This window comes from Triticum aestivum, chromosome 4A (assembly GCF_018294505.1).
Source record: "Triticum aestivum cultivar Chinese Spring chromosome 4A, IWGSC CS RefSeq v2.1, whole genome shotgun sequence".
In the NCBI taxonomy this organism is placed as follows: domain Eukaryota; kingdom Viridiplantae; phylum Streptophyta; class Magnoliopsida; order Poales; family Poaceae; genus Triticum; species Triticum aestivum.
Window position 1 is genome coordinate 664,307,622 of NC_057803.1, and position 15,626 is coordinate 664,323,247.

The window sequence follows — 15,626 nt, forward strand, 5'->3', positions numbered from 1 at the left end:
AAGCAGACTTTCACCCGAAGGCTTAGCTGCAGTCCAAGCACTCGCCTAAGTTATAAAAATCCTACCGAGTGAGGAGAAACCCTCTCACTCGGGGGCTTAGCTGCAGCCCTGTGCTCGCCTAAGTTACGAAAATCCTACCGAGTGAAGAGCAACCCTCTCACTCGGGGGCTTAGCTGCAGTCCAAGCACTCGCCTAAGTTATCAAAATCCTACCGAGTGGTAAGCAGACTTTCACCCGAAGGCTTAGCTGCAGCCCAGTGCTCGCCTAAGTAGGACTGAAGAATAAGTCGATTGCAATAAAGGCGCCTTGCTTTGAACCTGCAAAAGACATTTCGAGCCAAAAGCAATCGTGTTCAAGCACCCAATTCAAGTTTGAATCGATATCTAAAGGAACCGAGAGTGCTCAGGCGTTAAGCCTGTTAAGGTTTATCGGTTACAATTCCACTCGGCATACCGAGGCAAATTTAAAGCGTCGAGCCAGAAGAAGTTTTTTACCCCTCCTGTGGAGGGCTGGAAGGTGCAACGAATTCATCAAGGTCGATCCCGTCGGCGATCCGAGTGGCAGCTGCAAGGAAAGTTTCCATAAAGGACCTGAAGTCGTGTTTCTTGGTGTTGGCCACCCGAAGAGCCGCCAGCTTCTCTTCTCGTGCATCCTTACAGTGGACTCGGGCAAGACACAGAGCAACATCTGCACCACACCGAGCCGAGGACTTCTTCCATTCCTGCACTCGACCAGGGATCGTGTTCAACCGGGCCATCAGTGACTCAAGATCATTCTGAAGTGTCTCCTCAGGCCAGAGCGTCGAGTCGATGTGAGATGTGGCAGCCTTCAGTCTTGCGAGATAGTCCACGACAGCTGCAACACGGGACTCCAGTCGGAGAACATCCATGGCAACTTCATCGTTCACCGGAGAATTGACGGGGTCGAGGTTTGGCTCCAGCCGGCTAGTTTCTTCTTCAAAGTTTTGACAAAATTCTGCAAGGGTGATCACTAAGTCAAGGGGATGGTCGAATGGAAAAATCACAATTGGAAATGTCTGCCAAGCATAGAGGTTTACCTTCAAGCATAAGAAACAGCTTCTTGGCAAGTCCACTCAGGAAGGCCTCCAGATCAGTTTTCTTCCCAGTCAATTTGGCGACTTGGTCGGTCAGGGCAGCTTTATCAGTTTTCAGTCGACTGACCTCCTTGTTGGCAATCCCAAGAGCAGCTTTCAGATTGGTATTGTCTTGTTCGAGCTTGGTGACTGAAGCTAACTTCTCGTCAGCAAGCTTGACCTTCTCAGCTAGCTCAAGGTCTTTCTTCTGTTGGGCCTCCCTTACCTTACCTGCAAGTTACAGCAAGATCAGATTTTGAAACAAGCAAGGGGAAAAGCAGTCGTCAGGGTCTCACCAAACATACCTTCGGTCTCCTCCTTTGCCTTTGTCAGCTTCTCCTGAACCAGCTTCAAGCTCAGCTCGACTTGAGTATGCTTGTGTTCCAGCTCTGAGTAGCGAGCCACAAGATCACAAGAGTTCTGCGAAGAACCAATCGACTAAATGTCAAATATAATTCACTTCCGAGTGAAAAAGGGAAAAACTCACGTTTCTAAGACTACAGCCGAATACAAGCATTCGACCGTAGTCTCGGGGACTACACCCAGTGGGTGCACTCAGCGTGCCCCCACTAATCCTGTTGAAGACAAAGTCGACCAGTCGACCTCAAAAAAAAACTGCGAGATGCATTCTCTAAGACTGTGATCAACTGCAAGCAGTCGACCACAGTCTCGGGGACTACACCCAGTGGGTGCACTCAGCGTGCCCCCACCGGTTTGTGAAATCCAGTCGACATAGTCGACTGACAGAAAGACTGAAATTATAAAGCCTAAGGCCGACCGCCAGCAGTCGACCTTAGCCTTGGGGACTACACCCAGCGGGTGCACTCAGCGTGCCCCCGCTAATACGGAGCTCAATCGACAACACCCACTGGGTGACTACTATAAATTCCGGAAAGGAAAAGTTTTTGGTAGCATATCCAACAGAACAAACGGTGGTCGACTGACCTGAACATTGCTTTGGAGGGCAGAACTGGCGTCATAAGCTGCCTGGCTCGCGTCCCGGATGGTCTTCAGCTGCTCCATCATGAGTCCCGCCTGGCGTATCGCCTCCTTCGCTGCGCCAGCTTGGTCCTCTGGGACGTGGTGCGTCGTGAAGAGGGAGGGCTGCTGAGCACTCGTCAGTGGATTTGCGAAGGACACCGTGTGTCGAGTGGTGTTCTCTTCCTCCACAGTCAGAATCTCAGGCGCCGTCACATCCTGAGGCACCTTACTGGCGGACGCTTTCCGACTCCTCCTGCGCTTCAGCGGCTCTTCATCCTCATCATCGTCAGGAAGATTGATAACAGTATTGGGTGGAGCTGCGGAGAAGAATCAGGATCAGAGATCGCGAGTCAGTCGACTAAGAATGGCGTTAAGAATACAGTACCTGGGTTCGAAGTTGCTGCGTCCTCCATCTCGTGGTCATCAGCCTGGGCCGAGGTTTCAGAAGTAGCAGCACTGCAACTCCAAAGGATCAGTCGACTAACTTCAGCGTCGACCAGAGACAAAGTTCACACAAAACAAGAAGACTTAAGCAGCACGGTTACCCTGAAATGGTGGGGATGGACACTTTTATCTTCGGCAGGAGCTTGATCGGCTTCGACGAGGCCGCCCTGGGCTGCTTCGGCGCCTTTTCAGTCGGCACCGGAGAGATGGTCCGAGGGCGCTTGGTCGACTGAGTGGTGGTCGCGACCCCCTTACCGCGTTCGGATGAAGGGTCGTGGACAAGCTTCGACCGCCTTTCCGAGCGCGGTGGTACGACCTCCTCCTCCTCTTCCTCCTCGTCTTCAACGTCATCGTCATCGCCGTCGTCGTCATCATCGTCGTCGTCATCCCCTGCAACGTCCGAGTCCCACTCCTCCTCTTCCTGGCTCTCACCCCCGCTCGCCTCACCCTCCTCAGTCGGAGTTTGTGCCCCATTGGGCATCGAGTACAGCTCGGTGAGAGCCTAGCAGATATCAAGACAAGGATCAGTCGACCAGTCGGCAGGATAAACAGAAATGAATGCGACAAGAATGCAGTGGAGGACAGAGCAAATGTACCTTGTTTGGATCGCTGTTGTGGTCGAGTGGAGGAATCCTTCTGGCTCCGCGTGGGTTGTCCTTGTTTCCGGTAACGGCTACCATCCATCTTTCCAGAGTGACATCGTCGACTGCTTCTGGATGGACTCGAGTCTCGTCTTCGGTCCCACAGTACAACCACATGCAGTGGCTCCGGAACTGAAGAGGCTGGATGCGACGCCTGAGGAAGACCTCCAAGAGGTCCATGCCCGTCACTCCCTTCCGAACCAACTGCACCACGCGCTCCATCAACATCTTCACATCAGCTTTCTCCTCCGGAATCAACTTCAGAGAGGAGGGCTTGTTCACTCGGTCCATGGTAAACTGTGGGAGTCCACTCGACTGCCCTGGCGTCGACTGGTCCCGGCAGTAGAACCAGGTCGACTGCCAACCTCTGACTGACTCGGGAAAAGTCATGGGCGGGAAGGTGCTCTTATTCCTCACCTGGATCCCCAGACCCCCACACATTTGGACGACTCGGGTTCTCTCATCACCTGGGCTCGCCTTCTTCACGGTCTGAGAGCGACACGTGAATATATGTTTGAACAAACCCCAGTGCGGTCGACAGCCCAAGAAACCCTCACACATGGACACGAACGCAGCAAGATATGCAATGGAGTTTGGGGTAAAGTGGTGGAGCTGCGCTCCGAAGAAATTCAAGAAGCCACGGAAGAAAACACTCCGCGGCAAGGAAAACCCACGATCAACATGGGTGGCCAAAAGCACACACTCACCCTCTTCTGGCTGGGGCTGCCACTCCTTCCCCGGAAGCCTCGCAGCTCCGTGAGGGATCAAGCCCTCGTTGGCCATGTCGAGGAGGTCATTCTCTGTGATGGTCGACTGGATCCAGTCTCCTTGGACCCAGCCCTTCGGCAGGCGGGATCTGGACGAGGACCCTCCGCGGCTGGTGGATCTCCCCTTTGCCTTCTCCGACGCCGACGCCTTCTTTGCACGCTCCAGCGCCGCCGTCTTCTCCTTGGCCATGGTCGCCGGCGAGATGCGCGAAGGGAAGTGGTGCGGGGACGAGAGCGAGCACGCTGGGCGGGGAAGAAGGAAGCAGAGAGAGGGAGAGAATGCTGAGGCGCAGCACAGAAATCCTCGCCGGGCACATTTATAAGGTCCCTTCTGAGTGGATGACAGGTGGGCCCGGTCGATCTAATCATATCTGGGAGCAGTTATGCAGACGGGATACGTGGCGAAAAAAGTGGCGCGGAGATCGAGGCGTCTATGCCCCATCCCATCCGAACGCCGCGGTCCGCCCCGCTTCGCGCGCGTCCCCAAATTTCGCATCCCGCGGAATCCGCGAACAGCAAATCAGTCTGTCAGACGCGGTGTTTCCGGCGATCCGTCGCTCGGAGATCGTCGAAGCCCGAAAGATCACTCGACGCAAAAATAGAATGGATCGAGTCGACTGAAGACAAGTTGCTCCCTGTCGACGAAGAGATTCTTTTGTTCAGGACAACGCACGACCAGAGCGCAAAGGTTAATCGAAAACAACATCAACTCCTTCCTCACTCGAAGCCTCAATCCATTCGGGGGCTAATGATGAGGTTATGTACCTAGGGTAGGATCATAGACCTGATCTAAGTACCTTACCCAAGGACACCCTTAGAAGAAGTCACCTTCCAGTCGACCAACGAGGGACACACTCGACTGACTTGAAGGACTCGACCACGAAGACTCACTCGACCACCGGAAAGTCAAGAGGCACTCTGCACTGCAACGGTCTGTAATCAAGTAGACTTTATGATAGTAAAGGCACTTTATGTGGGGCGTTACCAGTAACACCCCAGACTTAACTCACCTTAAACCCTCTCCTACGTGGGCTGGCTGGGGTCCTGGCGCACTCTATATAAGCCACCCCCCTCCACAGGCAGAAGGGTTCGGCACCTTGTAACTCATATACTCATAATCCACTCGACCACCTCCGGGCTCCGAGACGTAGGGCTATTACTTCTTCCGAGAAGGGCCTGAACTCGTACATCCCTTGTGTTTACAACCTCTCCATAGCTAGGACCTTGCCTCTCCATACCTACCCCCCACTCTACTGTCAGGCTTAGAACCACGACAACCCTCGTAGTTAGATCCTAGCTAGCTAGTTCTCTCTCTGCCTCCAAAAATAAGGGCCGCCATAAAATTTATCTCAAATTAAATGGAATAATGTTTGATTATTTTATAGACAACTAATACTATCACAATTAGAATACAAACTTAGTATCACTAATTGCACAATAAAACATGTTTATTTTTGCGGGGAATAAAACATGTTTTTATATTGTATCTAGTTAGTATTTTAATTATTGATAGTTATTCCCTTACAAACTTCATCAAACTTTGTATCATTATTTACTAGAGATAAGTTTATAAGCCTTCTCTTTCTAAAGAGGGATGGAGTAGCCTAGAGTCTATTCGGGTTCTGCAACCAGAAAAGCAAGGCCGCAGAGGCCTGGCAGATGGTAGGCGCCACGTTTCACGTAGAAGTAGCCCTGGTCACCCCAATGAACGCCATAAGAATTTCTTAAGATCCAGTATTCTCTGCCGTCCGCAAGGGCACCATAACCCACCAGCAACATGCCATGGGCTTCCTTCCCGCATGGTCCCGTGAAGATGCCCCCAGTGTAGTTGTAGAAGCTTGGTGGGTCAAGCCACATCCTGACGGACACCGGCTTGTAAGAGACGGCGACCAAGAGGTCGAGCTCGTCGCGGATGTCCATCTTGTACCTTCTGATGGATGCGGAGATCATATGCAGCTTCTCCCGCTTGCAGTCCTGGACTCGCCCCACGTACGGGTACGTCTCCTCTGAGGCGACGCCTCCGTTGCGGACAACCCAGTCGAACGCCTTGAGGTCCGAGTCGGCCATACTTTTGTTGGAGCAGTCGAATATCTGCTGGCTCGACAGCCTGACAAGCCTTCCCGTTTGGATCTTGTGTAGCCCCTCAATGGCACCCACCGACGATATAGCCCAGCAGGAACCTGGGTGCACGTCCAGGTAGATTAGTTACATTGTCTATGGAAGGGACGAAGTGACAAATGAAGGTTCCATTCATGTACTGCGCGCGTAGCGGTAGTAGTTCATAGACAAGTACTGAGCAAGCAACAACCTCAATCTCCTTACCGATCTGTCCCTGGAACATGATCGGCGTGACAGCCCCACGCGCACGCCAGTCAAGCGACGGCCGTGGTGTGGTAGGAGTAAGGACACTGGTGGCTAAGCGTGGTGTTCTGGCTGCCGACCTCGGTGGCGGGATGCAAAATCCTCCCAATGCGCCTCCCGCCGTGCCTATGAGGCACAGCAGAAGCACAATGGTCTTGGCCAGCTCCATCGTCAACTGTCAGTGCTCTATAATAGCCTCTCTCTGATATCTCTTAGATGATGTTGTGTAAGCGTTCATTTGTTGTTATCCCTTGGTGTGTGTGTGGCTGATGAGACCAAACGAATGCATATATACAGAGACAAGTAGGGAGAGGTTACATGCTTTCCTGCACGAGGAAAATCGTACTCTGGATTAGAATCGAAATCTATATATCTATCTATATCTATCAATCTATCTATATATCTATATCTATATCTATATACCTATGGTCTAGTCGTTTGCCATTTTTGTTGGGAGTACCTAGAACTCATCTAGATGAGATATAATTTGGTCTCATTCACTTTGAAAACAAGAACAAATACAACCCACGTCAGCACACACGCATCTTATAGCATCACATCCAATGGCTATAAAAGGTGAATGAGACCAAATTATATCTCATCTAGATGAGTTCTAGCAAAACTGATTTTTGTTTGTCCGGTAGGAATTGGCCATGTACCGATTTCGCAGTCGTGCGACCGAAGCCAGACGAGACTAATTTAATGATGTGCGGGCTTCACGAGTCCAACAGTTGTCATTACACGCCCACCATCTCCCCAGTCTCCCAGGTTATAAATAGGGGAGTGGCTACTTATTAGTCGACTGCAAATCGATTTCATCTCAATCGTTGGATCAAGATCCAACGTCCATGGCATCATCTTCCACCTCGTTCTCTTGTTCTTCACCCCATCTTTCCCCCAACCGCCACCACGGAGCACCGGCCCCCACCCTCCTGGAACACCCCCCCCCCACCACCACCAGTCTTTCGGCACCCCCGGCCATCCATCTAGCCCCTCCCCCCCTCGCGCCGAGTTTTTTTCTTCGATGAATCCCCACACCAGTGCCCCACCACCGCCATCCACCATCGCCCCCACCCTAAACCCGAAGATAGATACTGGGTAGCCCCTCCAGCGAGCATCTTCCTCCCCTCCAGCGAGTTTCTTCCTTCCCTCTGGTTGTTTCTCCCTTCGACCAAAATCGACTGACCCAACTTCGAAACTCCCCCCATGAAAATCAAAGTAGTCCATACACACCAAAAAATGCACTCAAATGTTTTTACGCGATCTTAAACATAATGAACAAATACAATGGAAGTATAAATACCCATAAATAGAAACAACTTAAAAGGATACACTTAATATTTTCTAAGAACAAAACAACAGGAGTGCCCTACCTTTCTTTTGAAAGAAAATCGTAATTTATCAATATCAAGACTTCTAAATATTTCATGCTCACCACGGCGTGAAGCGCGGCGGAGGTGATCTGTGTGACGCCGTTAGCCAAGAGGAGCTCCCTGACATGCACTTGTCGACAGTGCTCGCTGATGACGATACTACTGGTCGCCGACCTCACGCGCTACCTACTGGCCGTCGCAAAGCCATCCCTGCGCTCTCCTGCTGGCCGTGGGGAACACGCGTCGGTGCACAGGTCCGCGGCAGCTACCCACCCTAGGGTTTGTGACTTCGCGTGATCGTGTACGTGGCTTGCAGTTCCGTGAATGACGAAAAGAACAAAGGAACCATGTACTGGTCTATTCTTTTTTTAACAACATACTCCCTCCGTCCTTCAAAAAGTGCACTTCCAACTTTGTTGGAGTATCAAACTATCTCAAAGTTTGACCGAGTTTATGCAAAAATATATCAATGTTTGTGAAAACAAATAGAAGCATGATGAAAATATATTTTATCATGAACCTAATGCTATTAATTTGTTGGCATAAATATTGGTGTATTATTGTATAAATAACCAAACATAAAAAAAGTTTGACTTTCCAACAAAGTTGGAAGTACACTTTTTAAAGGACGGAGGGAGTACTGAGCCTTCCATCCTTAGTGGCTTGCATGTGGCTCAATATGGCCCAATAACATTGTCTATGCCTTCTACGAGCTTGTAACTGTAAGAACAGCTGTACACCTCAGAAAAAATCGAAATAAATCAAGTTAGGGCGAGCGCCCCACCTCGCCCCACTGAGAGCTCCGCCCCTGTTTGGCACAGCACCCTGAAACTGCTAGCACACAGCCAGCCGACATACTCCAGCGTTTTCAGACAATACACCTACAGGTACCGCAAAAGAACTCCTGCCTAGGTTGTCATACCAAGCATCTTCCAATAGATCGGTGCTTAGGGCGTTAAATTTATTAAAAATATTACCAGCTAGTCTCCTCAATGCATAGGTACTTAGATTTTGTAGTTAAGCTTTCCTCATGAAATTATTTAATAATTAAACTCTTTTATGTCTTGGTTGGTAGTCATTTTACGTATGTTCGTGTGTTTAGCACCGTTTCTTTCTGATGTCATCATAATGCTCTCCCTCCTCTTTAATTGCTTTGCCACATCACTTTTTTTGCCTATGTGGCATCCCTGCCATCATTTTACATAGGCATGCGCACAGAATATGAGACCTCAGTTTGTTGTGTGCAATCATGACGTCCGCAGCTAGCTCTTCACAGCTTGTTGTTGGAGTGTTCAGTTGTGGTAGCTAGTATCAACTTAATCGATCGCCCTTTATAAGAAAAGAAAAAAGCATCGATGTAATTTATAAGATAAGAGATCAAATCAACTCGTCGATGTACTGCCCCTGTCATCTTTGTAGCGTCTCAGGTGCTCCTCTAGCTCGTGGATGTACTGCTCCTGGCGCGCCTCGTCCACGACAAGCTCCTTCAGCTTCTTGGCGTTGGTTGCGAGCGGAGACAGGGGGGAGGGGGGGGGGCGACCCCACTATGTAGTGTACTGTAGATGTGCTAATTGGCGGGAGATAATCACATCATTAGCCTATATAAGATTTTTCTAGGGAAATTAGCCCATATAAGTTCTCATATAATAACTATCCTAGACCGAGGCCCAATAGCCCATGTCATTGTTATGTGGTTGTGGCCTTTTGTTGTTTGCCTCATCGCATTCTTTGATCGTGTCCTCGCAGTCTCGCACTAGGGTCTAGGGCATTGTTTGCAGCTGCCGCCAGCCGCCGGCTGCCCGGCTGCCGCTGCCGCTCCCGCTCAGGTAAGGCGCTCACCACGCCGCCGCCGCCCCTTATCGGCTGCGTTGATCTGTCATCTTTGTCCGCTGTTTGTTCAGTGTGTAAAGACTATGGCAGAAGGAGGAGGCTCCATTAGATCATAGTTTCACCTGGAGAAACCAAGATCATATAAATTAAGGTACTATTATGTACTTGTAGCTATCAGTTATTATGAATTAAAATCCTACTATCCTAGTATGGTGCGTTAGTGTTGTCTATAAAATAGTAAATTAATCTATTAATCACGGTGATTGCATTAGGATATTGGATCTGCACAATTTAGCAACTGAACAAATGATCAAGGAAATTGGTTCTGCCTTACATCCTTGCTACTTCACGTTCTTCCTGCAAATTTTGGCGATCAATTCTGGACTAGATCAGAGGCGACGTCGGCGCGATCGTGAGCTCATTAATTCTCCGGCCAACTAGCCAAGGTTAGCACAACTAACAGCTGCTTGCTCATCTCGATCAGTTCCCACCTTATACCTATCAAATTTGTACATCAAATTTTAATTATTTTAATTATGTGACTTGTGATGTCATTTTTATGATTTTTATTTATCAAGAAAAAAGTGTCGCCAAACACCAGAAATATTATTTCAGCTTAATTGTCGAGGGGGTGCCGTATTTCTTCTCATAGAAATATCAAAGTAAAACGAGAGACGACTTGCTTGAGCATTGCATGAAAACTTGCTTCGAAAGGAATTCACAACTAAATTCTCTTCTAATAAAATTGTTAATATACTTTATGTTATTAAAAATCACCGAGATTATATAGCTAATTCAAATGTAACTACCACATGTCTATACTCTATAGCAAGGAAGCGGTATTTTTTTTTCCAACTTTGCTTGGCCCCCCCTATGTCCAAATCCTGGCTCCGCCCCTGAAAACACGTTTCCTTCATCCTCCACCATGACATGCCGCACGTTCACTGCGACACCGTCCCTGTCGAACGAGCCATCGCTATCGTCCCTCGCCACCTCCACACCGATCCCTCTTTTCGCCATCTCCCGTGCAATCATAGGCGTGTCGGTGAGGAAAGGCAGCATGACCAGCGGAAGCCCGAAGGCGAAGCTCTCAATGGTGGAGCCCCACCCGCAGTGCGTCAAGAACGCGGCCGTGGCGCCGTGACCGAGTACCTTCACCTGCGGCACCCACCCTGTGCAGACCATCCGACGGTCCTGCATCCGCTCCTCGAAGCCGGCCGGCAACAGCTCCTGCTCGTTGTTGGTGCCGGCCGGCTTGCGTAGCGCCCAAAGGAAGTGCACCCCGGCGAGCTCCAGTCCGAGCGCGAGTTCATGGATGTTCTCTAGCGTCAGTGGCGCCTCGCTTCCCAGCGCGACGTAGAGGACAGACTTAGGAGGCTGGTCGTCGAGCCAACGCAGGACGCCACCTGAGCTGCTCTGCCGGTGGTCTTGATCACGGTCCTCAACCGCCTCCGGTAGAAGGATCCCGGCGGGGACGGCGGGCTTCCGCAAGAGATCAGAGAGGAGGGTGAACATGCGAGGCTCCAGCTCGCGACAGCTCCGGTGGATGGTGAGGCAGCAACGCTCGAAGACGTCCCACAAACGGTCAGTGTCCGACCTGCCTGACGCGTTCTCACCGAAGTTATCCGCGAGCATCCGCCGGGCCTCGTGGTGGAGGAAGACGGTGGTGGACGGGAAGGGGATCCACTTTGGTGGCACGGTGAAGTCCTCTGGCTTCGTGCGTGGGTACGCGTCGTCGTTCGCCCACCGCGGCCCAATAAAGGCCATGCAGGCGGCATGGAAGATCAGGAACGCCGCGCATGGCACCTGCACATACGATCCATCATCCGCTGTCAAACGTGACCAGCATATACGTGCGTTGGAGGTGGAGATGGCGTACAGCGTGGTACCTTGTGCTGGTCGGCGACGGGCGGGACCCAGTGGTGGCAGAAGTCGAGGATGACCCAGTCGGGCCTCCTGCCGGCGGCGACGGCGTCCGCGAGGAACGACGCGAGCGGGCCGGCGAGGCCGTCCATGGCCTTCTTGAGCAGCTCGACCTTGTCGGGCGGCAGGTCAGACGTGGCCTCGGCGCCCTCCGGCAAGCCCTCCACAGCCGGCAGCGGCAGCGCCACGAAGCGGATGCGGGCAGACAGGTGCGCCGGCATGGGCGGCAGCCTGGCGAGGTTCCGCGGGGTTGACACGAAGGCGACGGCGTGGCCCCTTGCGGCGAGGCGCTTGGAGAGCTCCAGAAAAGGGATCATGTGCCCGAACGCCAGCCACGGGAAGACCACCACCTCCAGCCGGCCCGCACCGGCGCCGGCAGCCGCCGCTGCCATTTCCATCTGCTTGCAATGGGCCGATCCGCCGATGGAGTATAACAAAACAGAGGCTTGGTTGGTGTCGCTGTTGCCTACCTAATTGCCTGATGGACACGAGCTAACTAACAGTAAAAAAATAAAAAGTTGAGCAACACGAGCTAACTCAATAATGGAGCGTGGGAGCTGAGTGGGCTACCCACGACGAAAACAAAGAGGTGGTAGTTACAAGGGTGGGCCTGGAACAAGATTCCGACGCAACATTACAAGGAGGAAAAAACAAATCTGGGGCTATTTTGTTTATTATCCAAAAATCGAGGCGCAATTTCATTGAACATGAAACCGCAAAGTTCTCGAAAAACTCCATTTCAACCGAATGATTATTCAGTCACCTAAACCTCCTTCACAGCTTGCCACGGGCCCCATGGGCACACCCACGAACGCGTCTTCAACCTCCCATCCCCCCCCCCCCCCCCCCCCCCCAAACACGACTTCAATCTCCCATTCACCCCATCTCCATTTTGGTTTTGCCACGTTCTACTCTCCCCCACATCTCTCCTCTCTCTCTCACCCCTCTCTCAATCCCCATCGAATCCTCTCTAGCTCTGATCCGGTGTCGGCTGGCCATGGATCTCGCCGGATCGGCAGAGCTTGTGGTGCTACAAACCGGCGTTCGAGCACAACGCGCTCGTGGTTCTACAACCTTGCATCATGTTGGGTTCTGAGGGGATGCTGCTATGTAATGCTGTTGCAAACGGGGGTCGTCGTGCTGCTAGCCGCGCGAGATGCTCCATGGTGCGTACGACGGAGGATCATTGCGCGCGCCATGCTGCGTTGAGGTTGCTACTTAGTTTCGTATACTGATTTGTTTGTGCTACCAAGCAAATGAAATGAATTGATAAAATGTGGGTCCATGATGGAAGCATGACCTCTTGCATTGGATTCCCGCAAAAAAGAAAACCTCTTGCATTGGATATGAACTCGATGGGAGGAATTTGTTCTGGCTGATTGTAAACGTCCAATCGTATATCACACAAAAATTAATTCTCCCTTTATGTACTAGTGAAACAATTGTGGTGCTGATATACCCTTTTCGCATTTCATGTGGCTACCCGCTCCCGGGTTGTCATGTTAGGCGTTGTACAATGTGTGTTGCTTAGAGAAAGAAATCGTTTTTTTGGTAAGCTTTGAAGCTTCTTGTGGAGGGTTGACACGTAATTAAGTACCCCACTTGTTGAGAGAAGAACTAGTGGTTATAAGAATTAGGTTTATTTTAGGAAGCACCTAGCATTGTAGGAGGCCTTAGGAACCTTCCGTAACACGTCCATACTTGGGAATGCCCTTTTGTCCAGCACATCGACTGAGGAAAAAGTTGAGCCTATATGTGAAAGAGCTACGCATCCGATCGCGACTGAAATGGCAGCCGGCTCTTCTCTTCCACCTTGTCTCTCATCTTCTTCCTTCTCTGATTCCCCCCCTTTAGCTCACCGGTGCTTGTAATCAAACTACCAATTGCCTTGCATCTGGTGCGTTTGAGTGTATCGTAGATCGGAACTCTAACATGCTGCTTTGGGCATCGGCGGTAAATGTTTAGCCGCTAACTTCAGATCTGACCACCCTTGTAGTAATGGTGACCCATCCCCTGCAGTCTCTTTGCTAGTGGGTACTAGTAGTTTTCCCTCCATCCCCACCACCTTGTTGGTGGTGTCGCCCTTCGCGTATCCTCACCCACTAGTACTGATCGTGGAGCCGACTTCATTGTGGACAATGTGTAGATGTGTTGGGTGCTTTGCTTGAGAAGCATGCATGTGGTAGCTTGGGCTAGATGGAGGTGTTGGGATTAGCAAGTGAGTGTCCTAGTGATGTGTTGGTTCCAGTACGGTGGCATTCTAGATTTGTGTTCCTCCCTAAGAAAACATTCCCCGAGATTGTGCTTGGGCTGATCACAATAGCGTTTCGGGCACCGTAAACCTCCTTGGAGGCCTAGCTATGGAGGTCTACCTACACTCTTACTCTCAGATTGGATGGTTTCCTGGTCAAACCCCGGTATCTATCATCCAGATCAGGCAAAGTCGGTTTCTTTGACACCACTATCTTGATGGATGTGTCACCTTCGACTTGTGGTATAATCTTGGTTTGCACCGTCGTTTCGCGCTCTGGACCTCTTTGTGTTTGCAAGGGGATTCTGGCAGTGGTTCCTTACGTAGTCACAGAGCTGCATCCACACCCTTCCACCCCCCCCCCCCCCATCATGGTGGTTGTGTGGTGCCTTCGACTACATGTCTCTATTGATCAATCACCTTCGGCTACATCTGATGTTGATTGAAGCATTTAGTATCGTTCCAACTTCTTGTTCTCGAAGCTTATTCCATTCAGTGGCACTCTTCGACGGTGTAGGTGGAGAACTCAACAAGAATATGTTTGAGGATCATCCTTGTGGTGGAGCTTCTGGTCAATTTTCATGTTGGCTAGGTCGATGCCACCTGTTGACTCACCTGATTGTTGCCTAATGGAAGGCCGCCAAGCAAGTGGCGGCTGTTGCTGCAATCTCTCGGCTCTCGGCATCGAGGCGTCCATTCATGGCGTGAATAACACTCCTTGGTGTTGGTCGTTATCGTTGCAGGACAGCTGGAGCTTCATCAAGTGTCCATGGCATATCCTTTTTATTTTATTGGGCTTGCTTTTTCTTTCCTTTGGTTTTAAGTCTTATTATGATGCCAATATTTCTCTCAATTCATCAAAATGAAATATTCTTGTAAGTCCTCACTCCTCCTTTGCTCCTGGCAACATCAAGCTTTTATGCTGTTGGTGATTCCGGCGACTAGCTAGTAACATTAGAGATGGGATGATATGACACGATTGGTGTCAAGGGCCTCAGTGCCCAAGACAGCGGGGCCTCGACTACGTAGTTCGTAGTCTCGGTGGATAGGAGCGCTAGGGTTTTTGCCTGGCTGCTCAATGGTGCGGGAGGAGAGGATAGGAGACGGAGGAAGAGGTAGGAGATAATAACTTTATTGCTTGCCCTCAAAGGGTGCTGATTATACGATATATAAAGGCCCCATGGGCTGCTAACAAACTAGAAACCTATACGTAACAAACTAGTCTTTTATTCTAGGAACTAATGTATCAGGACCAGGACTCCTGCCCAACCTACGCCTCGCCTGATGCGGCCGACGGCTGCTGCTCCTGGCCGCGTGGCCCACGCCTGTAGGACGTGCCCCACATGACATCTCTCCCCCCCTCGACGAGCAGCTCGTCCTCGAGCTGAAAAGCGGGGTAGCGCTCGACGAAACTGTCAAGATCCTCCCATGTAGCTGATGATGCTGCTTCACCCTTCCAGTGGACGAGTAGCTGGCGAACGCCGCGTGCTAGGCGCGCACGAGTCACGCGCTCCGGTTCTGGAACAGCCGCTCCGTTGTGGATCGGAGGCAAACCCGGCGGTGCAGTTGGAGGCGTGCCGAAGAACTTCTTGAGGAGGCCCACGTGGAACACGTCATGGAGGCGCGAGCGTGCCAGAAGCTCAAGGCGGTAAGCCACGTCGTTGACGACCTCTGAAATGCGGTACGGCCCATAGAAGCGTGGCTTCAGCTTGCCCCTGGTTGGCAAGTTGAGAGAGGACGCGGCGCGCTGGCGAAGGCGAAGCCAGACCCAATCGCCCACGTCATGCCGAATGTCCCGATGGCGTCTGTCGTAGTAGGACTTGTAGACCGCCTGTGCCTGTTGTAGACGATAGCGGACGTCCTCGAGAAGCTCGTCGCGCTCCGCCATGCTCCTGGCCACTGCGGCTACCCTCGTGTCGCCCGGATCGTAAGAGCTAATAGTGGGAGGGTCACGACCATACA

At 51.2% G+C, this 15,626-nt stretch overlaps 2 protein-coding genes across 2 annotated transcripts; both read right to left on the reverse strand.

The window, feature by feature from the left end:
• Positions 1 to 5,422: 5,422 nt before the first annotated feature.
• Positions 5,423 to 6,525, reverse strand: LOC123087963 (ervatamin-B-like). The gene is made up of 2 exons (XM_044510080.1): positions 6,249 to 6,525; positions 5,423 to 6,106 (listed from the first exon to the last, which is right to left on the reverse strand). The coding sequence occupies exons 1-2, from the start codon at positions 6,454 to 6,456 to the stop codon at positions 5,538 to 5,540; spliced, it is 777 nt and encodes a 258-aa protein (XP_044366015.1). The 5' UTR covers positions 6,457 to 6,525; the 3' UTR covers positions 5,423 to 5,537.
• Positions 6,526 to 8,991: 2,466 nt separating this feature from the next.
• On the reverse strand, positions 8,992 to 11,931 carry LOC123087964 (UDP-glycosyltransferase 91C1). The gene is made up of 3 exons (XM_044510081.1): positions 11,380 to 11,931; positions 10,393 to 11,296; positions 8,992 to 9,170 (listed from the first exon to the last, which is right to left on the reverse strand). Exons 1-3 carry the CDS (start codon positions 11,809 to 11,811, stop codon positions 9,043 to 9,045), a joined length of 1,464 nt encoding a protein of 487 aa, XP_044366016.1. The 5' UTR covers positions 11,812 to 11,931; the 3' UTR covers positions 8,992 to 9,042.
• Between the last annotated feature and the right edge of the window lie 3,695 nt (positions 11,932 to 15,626).

Bases quoted from the DNA above. Each gene is read 5' to 3' on its own strand.
- LOC123087963 (XM_044510080.1), bottom strand. From the start codon at position 6,456: ATGGAGCTGGCCAAGACCATTGTGCTTCTGCTGTGCCTCATAGGCACG. The intron at 6,107-6,248 runs GTAAGGAGATTG...ACGTGCACCCAG, and splicing joins CATGTTCCAGGGACAGATCG to GTTCCTGCTGGGCTATATCG.
- LOC123087964 (XM_044510081.1), bottom strand. From the start codon at position 11,811: ATGGAAATGGCAGCGGCGGCTGCCGGCGCCGGTGCGGGCCGGCTGGAG. The intron at 11,297-11,379 runs GTACCACGCTGT...TCGTATGTGCAG, and splicing joins CCGTCGCCGACCAGCACAAG to GTGCCATGCGCGGCGTTCCT. The intron at 9,171-10,392 runs TTTCAGGGGCGG...CCCTGTCTCCGC, and splicing joins GGAGGATGAAGGAAACGTGT to TCGCAACCAACGCCAAGAAG.